The sequence below is a fragment of the Geospiza fortis genome, unplaced genomic scaffold (genome assembly GCF_000277835.1).
Source record: "Geospiza fortis unplaced genomic scaffold, GeoFor_1.0 scaffold10, whole genome shotgun sequence".
In the NCBI taxonomy this organism is placed as follows: domain Eukaryota; kingdom Metazoa; phylum Chordata; class Aves; order Passeriformes; family Thraupidae; genus Geospiza; species Geospiza fortis.
Genome location: NW_005054326.1, coordinates 4,916,859 through 4,925,653, shown reverse-complemented (window position 1 = coordinate 4,925,653; position 8,795 = coordinate 4,916,859). Strand labels below are relative to the sequence as shown.

At 39.1% G+C, this 8,795-nt stretch overlaps 1 protein-coding gene across 1 annotated transcript; it reads left to right on the top strand.

Annotated features, from left to right (window-relative positions):
• Positions 1 to 1,119: 1,119 nt before the first annotated feature.
• SPIC (Spi-C transcription factor) lies at positions 1,120 to 7,609 on the top strand. The gene is given in 4 exon segments (XM_031057050.1): positions 1,120 to 1,225; positions 2,054 to 2,166; positions 3,093 to 3,201; positions 7,182 to 7,609. Coding segments are annotated over 4 exon segments (756 nt in total).
• The last annotated feature ends 1,186 nt before the right edge of the window (positions 7,610 to 8,795 follow it).

Sequence of the window (8,795 nt, the reverse complement as noted above, 5' to 3'; positions counted from 1 at the left end):
TATTAGAAAAAAACTCTAACCTTGTTTCAACTGGCTGTGAAAAAGGGACTTAAAGGGACTTAAGGGGACAAAGGGACTTAAACACATGCATTTAATGTAGGTGAGTATTTTCTTGGGCAAATTAGAAGTTATGTTGACTGAGACTCAACGTCTACAAATGTAGAAAAGATGTGTCTACAAAAACACATATTTTCACTTTATAATGTCTTTAAAAATGTGGTGTGGATAATAATCTAAAAGTTGTAGCATTATTGAAACTTTAAACTTATTTTTAAAAATTTGATTTTTAAAAAATACACAAGTGTCACAAGTACTTAATTTAATTTAAATATCAACTTCTAATAATAAATCCATTTTATCTGCTTTATTTAAAAATATTTTACCAGGTAACCGGAAACAATACTGAGTTGTTTCATTTAGTTATTTGAATTTATGCTCAGAGAATTATTATTTGTTTTGAAACATACAATATTAAAAATATTGATTCTTTTAAACAGGATTCAAGTCTTGATATCTAAATAATGGTAAGTCTACAACACCTATATTCTCTTTCATTATTGAGTGTTTCAAACATGGTGCAGAAGAGTCTGTCAAACTCAAATTTGAGGGTGTCTTTGGCTTTTTACAACAAGGTGTTCTAAAATTATAATGAACAGTTTTCTGAGAAAGCACACTTGGTTTCCTGTAGTGGCATAGTGTAGCATTTTCTCTGCATTACTGCATCAGAAATTATGTGTAATTATTTTTGTCATGTCAATGTTATTGAAAGATAACTCTGGCTTCATAAACGATGTGTTGTAAGTGATACAAACATCTCTGTATCACAGACTATAAAACTCTCCACCAGCAGCAACACCCTTTATGTAAACATCTTTTGCAAATTAAGGAAATGAACCTTGACACATTTGACAGAGTTGAATAATGTTGCCAGTGTGAATTGTCTCACTGACCTCAGAGGAGTGAGAACTTTCTCATAATAGTAAAAGATCGTAGTGATGCCTTGGTGCCTGCCAGAGATCAATTCCAGGAGGATATGTATTCTATAGCATCACTGTATTCATTTAGGATGGGCTGATTGACAAGAACCAGCCTGGTTTTTTTCTGGGTCCTGACAGCAAAATGTTTTTGTAGAGCTTTCCTGACCACGACGTGCTGGGCCAGGCTTTTGAAGATGCTCTAGAAGTGCTGCAGCAGCACTCTGACAGAGAAATGCAGTGTCCACCAGGTAACAAACACCCTCCTTCCATTTCATTTCCCAGCTCCTTTTTCACAGGAAAGCACCTCTTGAAACACACAGGTGGGGGAGTAATTTCCCAGAAGTGGATTCACGGGATGTTTTGTGAGGATGAAAAGGAGGAAAATTATTTGGAGGGTTTTTTAACCCCTCCATGAGTACTGCCCAGTGTGGGGAATATCTTCCAGGTCACAGCACAGGGAAACTGTTGGACTGGCCCCATTTACCTTCCCCCCAGCAGCAGCCCAGGTGCACTGAGCTCACTTTTCCTATAATCAGAGGATATATGACTGTTGTGCAACAGCCTTTTCCCAGTTTTAATGTTCCAACTCCAAAATGCCCTTCTGCTATGCCATGAATCCCAATGCAAAAGAAAAAAAAAAGACCAGCAAGTAAAATTAATTTTATCATTTAATTTTTTTGTGCAGTAATAATAACCTTAAATATTTTAATGCAGGAATGATCGTTTGAGTCTGGATAATTAATAGAAAACTGTTTTTTTTTACTTCAAGAGTTGTATACTTTACAAAACCTACAATGCAAGGAAGCTGTAAATTGTTCCAGTTCTGGCAAGCTTTTTAAGGGCTCAAAAAACCAGCCCAAGGGTGTGATCAGCAGCAGCAGTACAGATTTTGCTGGATAACCTACTGATGTGGAACATCTTGGCTCTGGACACTTTATTACCTAGAAGGCAGCCACAGGATAAATGCTTTTTGACAGGCCCAGCATCATGTCAAATTATTGCTATTGTGGTTTTCTTTTTTCCTTCTTCTCACTTTTTTACTCACGTGGTTTTTGCTCCCTCCTCCTAATTGCCAGGTTATAAAAACTGCCTGGCTGTGATCAACCATCACCACCACCTCCAAGCAAGCCCCAGTTACTGTGCAGCACCATCTGTGGAGGAGCAAGGGTACAGCTGGAGAAACGTGATTGTGAGTGAGCTCACTTCTAATAACAGTCAGACATAGCTGGAAGGCTGATTGCTCATTTGGGATTTCTGATACAAATCATTATGCTAACACTAACAGAAATTTGGTCTGGCCAGGCATGATTCAGATGAAACTGCCTTGGGAAATATTTGCAAAATGTGATTAATAATGTCTTTTCAGGAGTCAGCAGTTTGCTTCTGATGCTCTCCTGTGGTTCATCACATAACATGACAACTAACAAGCAAACCTAATAGAGAATTAGTTATAGGACAAAAGGCTTCTTTGTATTACCTGGGAGCAGGCAGAGAACAACAACTTCCCACACTGATGTGGCTTCTGCCACTGTGAAAAAGAGCCATGACTTTGATTTCTCCAACAGCAGTTTGTTGTAAAAGTTCTAGAAAGACCAGCATTATCTGAGCACAACTTCAGCCATTAGAGTCCATGTACATTCTTAAAAGCACTGGGAGTGTGGTCTCCAGGAGTGATGGAAAATGAATTTTGCAGGGGAGATAATTTCAGGAGAGCAGATACCACAAAAGCCCATTTTCACCCAGCAGATTAACAACAACACAGCATGGGAACTACAGTCTGTAGGGGCTACTGTGAGGTGGCTCCTGTCTTTTCCTAGCTCTGGAAGCTCCTCTGCTCTGGCTCCTGAAGCAGGATTGAAGGTCCAGGGTGATGCAGCTGTGCTGTTTTCCCTCTCAGCTTCTCCTCTGGTGGGCAGCTCTTGTCCCTGGACAAGAATTAGTGCTGCTTGTTACTGGTACATTACACTGAGTGCCTTCATGGCTGAGGAAAGTCTCCCATGGGTGAGGTGATGAGAAGTTGCATTTTGAAGGCTTCAGGCAATTAATTGACACAAGTTTCTTTTTATTCAGAGAATGTACTCTATGAGTAACTTTTTATTTTCTTAATTCTTGAAGAACAGTGCAGCGGATTTTTATGCAGATGAGACTGTCTACCATACACTGCAGAATACTCCAGAAAGTCAAGTGATGCATGCTGCTGCTGGCCAGCCAAAAGCAGGGAAAGGTCTGTAAAAAGATCACATCTCAATGTGTAATTTATGTTACTTTAAAAAACCTCTTAGCAAATCATGCTTTCTCCTTTACCTAATTTTTTTAAAGTTTCAACAGGAAAAAAAAGTGAACATTTACTAGTGACTAGGATACAACTGCTGGTGTTAGATTTCCATCTTCTATATCTTATAAGATTAGAATAAATGATAAATCTATTATTGAGTTATTCCATCATTGGTTAGCACATGGAAAATGAAACCAGAGATATGTTTCACTTCAAATCATTTAGGATGAAGCCTGATACAGAGAAGTAAATCTAGCTATCAATAACATCTTTACCCATTTATACCATATATTTTATTTAATGTGGCCCAACAAGCAGTAATTTTCTTAAAGGTTTTTTACATACATGAATATTTTTCAATGCCAGATTTTATGCCTTTCTTAGTTTACTTTTCAAATCACCTTTCAGCTTTGTCACTTCCAGTCACAAAATAGCATTTTTATGGCTATTTTCCTGCTCCTTCTGGTTGAGTTTACTTGAATTGGTATCTATTTTGCAAAGAATTGGTTGTGTGACATTGTCATTGCAGTACTTCATTTTTTTATTGCATTCATTATTTGGGTTTTTGGCGGGGAGACACTCAGCATCCTTTCTGTGGCTGCTGGATGAGATTTTCACAGCTTCAACTCTGAGCTGTTGTACCTACTTTTGACCATGAGGCCTTTTGAAGTAGCTTCCTGATTTAGCTGGTTTTTTGAAATCCCCTTTTTCTCAGCTTTAACCACATAGTGTCAGTTTTTGGTGTTGTCTCTGCCCATTGATGCTGAACACTGTGGTCTCCGCTGTTTAATAGCTGCTACTACTACTGCTGCTACTACTACTGCTACTATTACTACTACTACTACTACTACTATTGCTACCATAGACTCTTTGGGATGGTGGGAAGAGTAGCCTCTGTTTCTCAGTTTTCTACTTCAGATGTCTGAAATTTGCCATTGCAAATGAAAACCTTTCAAATACAGAAATGTTGCTTTTCCAAGTCTTATCCAGGGTTGCGTTGGGGAATTTTACATGTCAGTATCTGACTTGACCTTCAGTTATTACTGCTCTGTTAAACTTCATTTCCTGTTTGCTATTTCTTGTACACTGTCATCAATCTTCTTTTTCAGAAGACAACCTGCACATATTTGCAGTGTGATTAACTATTCTTATGGGGTCATTCTATATCCTCTTACAGATTTTTTTTTGTGTCCATTGTGATATTCCCGTCAGAAACTGTGATTTGGGGGACTATTTTCACTGTACTAAATTACTTTGGTCCTCCTAGTTTCTTGTTGAGACATAAGAGATCTTCTGTACACTAGCAAGTAGAGTGGCTTTTTAGGAATAGATCTGTAGATAAAATCATCAGCATTTAGGGCCCAAATCCTGTGTTTTAAGTGTTTCACAAAATTTTATTTAGGGCAGTCTTTAGGCTGGTCACAAGTTCTGAAGGGTACACTGATGTAGATATGCTTTTGGAAAGCATCTTTTGAGATAGGTTTCCTCTGAAAAGAGTCCAGTTCAGTCACAACAAAACCATTCCATGATCTGAGCTCATGCTCAGTGGAGTGGAGGCAGTCAAGAGAGGCACTTCAGAATTGAATTGGATGCATTTTGCCTGAGACTATTAGGTGTCTTCAGGACCATTCAGCACTGAAATCTAATGCAGATGCTCTGAAACACCTGGAGGAACCTGCTTGTCTCCAATTACCACGTAAGAAACCTGCAGGCACTCACCTGCTGGCTTGGACTGATGTTTAGGGCCTGAAAAAGAACATCACTGAATTATGCAATGAGACAGAGATCTGTTAACTGACCCCATCTCAAAGTGGTGTGTAGCACTTTGGGGATAACAGCTGGGCTCTGGAAACACAGCTGCATAAACACATAAGAGCAAATTAGCCCTCTCCAACAAAGACATCAGCTAAAGGGGATGTGTCTAGGAATAAAAACTTGGGCAGAAGTGACCACTGAACTAAGAGGCCAAACTGCGCTCTATCAGGTTCTGCTGCAGACATGGCTACACGATTCTTTTCCAGCAGAAATTTAATCCACAGTAGTCCATGGATTTTGCCCTGGTCTTTTTTATTCTACCATCAGTTTGTAGGATAATTCAGGTTGGAGGGGACCTAAGAGGGTCACCTACTAAGAAGTGTCCACTGTGACAAGGCAGTGTCCTTCACAGGTTTCCTTTTAAGCTCCTTAGTAATCTCTTTGTATTTCTAGTAGAATATGTCTTTCTGGCCACAGGCCAATTTCTACTTAGATAATGAAACTTTACTAATTTTTTGGAAAGTACCTCTGATTTCAGGCTCTTCTTCTTCCCAATCTGACTGTTACTTCTCTCCTCTTTCCTTATCACCAGATACAGAGTTACTGTCATCCCTGACAGATGTCTTGCCTTGACCTCAGTGTTCCTTAGCAACTGTCACTTTTCCCCTGTCCCTAGTTTAAAATAGCCACACAAGACAAGACTTTATGAACTTTAGGTGCAGCTGCTTATTTCCACTTTGGTTAAAGTGGAAGATGTTCTTCTGCATAGATTCTCTCTTCTGCAAAATGTTCCTCTTTGTCTGATAATCTTAAATTCTTCCTCCTTACAACAGCTTCTTGATCACCCTTGGCTTTGGGAAGGGAACTAGAAATACTTCATAGAGTAGAATCCACAAGATCTATGTGAAACTAAATAAGCCTCGCTAGGAAACTGAAGTTTGAGAACTGAGCCTGTGGAGAGAAGCACTTAATTAACTGGCAAATATTTCAGTACCAAGCTTGCTTTTTTCTGCATGGGAATGCAAACTTACACTTCTGCAGATTTTTACAATATCACAGGGTACCAGAAGATCTAGTTCCTTCTTGATTACATGAGGTTTCTGGTTAAAAACTAACCTGCTTTTCCTGCTCACCCACTTACCCTGTCTTATATCAGAGACTACCTTGCATCACCAAAACATTCCTGAAACAAACCCAACAAAACCATGCCATCTCAAAATCTCAGAGTTTTAAATAAACAGGGAAACCATTTATTCAAACATTCAGATTGGCTCACCAGAACCTCTTTCCTGCCCTCTCTGAGGATGTAATTTCCTACTGTGATTTCCTTGAGTGTGCATCTGCACAATATGTGTCAGCAGGCTGATGCTTCTGAGACCTACCACACAGTGAAGTCACCAGATATTTGCCAGGATCCCCAGATAAATCTGCTCTTGAAGCTCGAATGACCAAATCCCCTTCTGTCACCACAGATCTGTACACCCTTCAAAGCCAGGGTGTGGTGCTGATAACGTCAAGGTTGTGGATTTGATCCCTGTATTGAGCCATTCACTTAAGAGTTGGACTTGATGATCCTTCTGGGTCCCTTCCCACGATTCTGTGTTGCTCACATCTCCGTGATCCCATTTGCTGTTGCTGGTTTTCCACTGAACAGTTGATAGTGATCTTTTAATTTGGGACAACCTACTAGGTTTATCTGTGCTTTTGCCTGTAAGACCCTTTCCAGGAAAAAGACAAATGCTTGTCTTTTAAAACAAGGGCAAGTGTTGAGCTTGTGAGGGTCCCCAGGACGAGGTGAGAGATGAGGAATCTGACTCCATGTTCTCAGAAGGTTGATTTATTATTTTATGATTTTATATTATATTAAAGAATGCTATACTAAAACTATACTAAAGAAAGAGAAGGATGCATACAGAAGGCTTAACAAGAATGATAATGAAAAACTTGACTGACTCCTCAGAGTCTAACACAGCTGATGGTGATTGGTCATTAAGTAAAAAAAATTCACAAGTTTGGATAAACAATCTCCAGACCACATTCCAGAGCAGCAAACACAGGAGAAGCTGAGGCTTCTCATCTTCCCAGGAGAAGGAATCCTGGCGAAGGGATTTTTCAGAAAATATGACAGTGACACACGAGTTCTGTTCTGACCTTTGGTGATTTATTTCTTACAGGTAGAAAAAAGCTTCGACTATTTGAATACCTCCATGAGTCTCTCTATGATCCAGCTATGGCAAACTGCATCCAATGGGTGGATAAGCCAAATGGTGTCTTCCAGTTTGTCTCCAAAAACAAGGAGAAACTTGCAGAACTGTGGGGAGAAAGAAAGGGAAACCGCAAGATCATGACTTACCAGAAAATGGCCAGAGCACTGAGGAATTATGGAAGAACAGGTGAAATCATTAAGATCCGTAGGAAGCTGACTTACCAGTTCAGTGCTGTTGTTTTAAAGAGACTTGCTCCAGCTTATTTCTTGGGAAAAGAAACAATTTATCATCCCTACATTCAGTCTAATCAAGAATATCAGTGTGCAGATGACTGGACCAGCTACAATAATTACATGTACAACAATGGTTATGCATTACAGCATGCTAACAGCTAGACTTGCCTGCCACAGGAACAGGCCTTTGTTATCCTGCAATACTTTCCAGCACAGAAACTCTTCCCTCTACATAGCTTTTCCTTTAAGATGTCATAAAAAAAATGAAGAGGAAGGGTTAAAAATTATATTGTCCTAGTTTTTTCCTTTTGAAGTTAGTGATATACAGTCATTGCCTCTTGAAGAAATCTAGCAGCTATAGAACACATTCTATTCTCCATGATGCTAGTCAAAGGAATTACTGCAGTTTCAAGCTGATATATTCAAGAATAGGATCAAGGCTTTTTTGTCTGTTATTGGACATTGAAGATCCCATTGTGACAACATTCACTGTAAGTTTTATGCATATCTACAATCAGAATTTTGGTGATGTTGTACCATAGTTGCTTCATCCCTAAGCTAGAAAGGGAGGAGATTTGCCAACTGCATGAAGCTGCTGTCTGCTTTTTTCACCAATGTTCTTTATAAAAGGACATTTTCTGAGTGAATGCCTGGCTGACTGATAGAGTCCACATGAGGGTGCACCTGTTGACCAAGTTGTTAATCCTTAATCACTTAAATTAACATAGCTTAGCACAGATCCTGACATGTGGTATTAGGATTGCCAGGTGCACATTTTACTGTTGGCAGTGGATTCATTGGGACCATGAGAGAGTTAAGAAAGGATTTGTGCTTTTGATTAATTTTTTATTAAGTTTTGTATGGTTCTTCCCCCACTAATATGAGGAGCTCCACTTTTATCCAGAATGTCTGTACTGACCTAAAAAACATAGCTTTGCCATTTATTTTAGGTGTTAGAACTTTATAAATAAAATTTCACTTCTCCAGCTCTTTTTCTAAATGGGAATGTAGCTGAAAGGCTCAGTGATTTTACACTCTTTTCCTGGGGAAGAAGAACTAAATTTAGGCAAAAAGAGAATAGTGGACCCTTAGGTCAGGGTAATTAATACCTATAAATCTACTTTTTCTCGCACTTCTGTTACCTGATCAACTTGTATCTTCATAGGAGTTGTCTTTTGTGCTGAAATATTTCCATTCAATGGCATTCAGTTCCAACTTCTGCATTTTGCAGTGTGTAGGCCTGGATATTAATAAAGACAAAAATAATTTCTGTGGAGAGCTATAAATGGTGGGGTGTTATGTTTGATGAAACTCGTTGACTTTGATAGTTGCCCTTTGCTGTGACTCC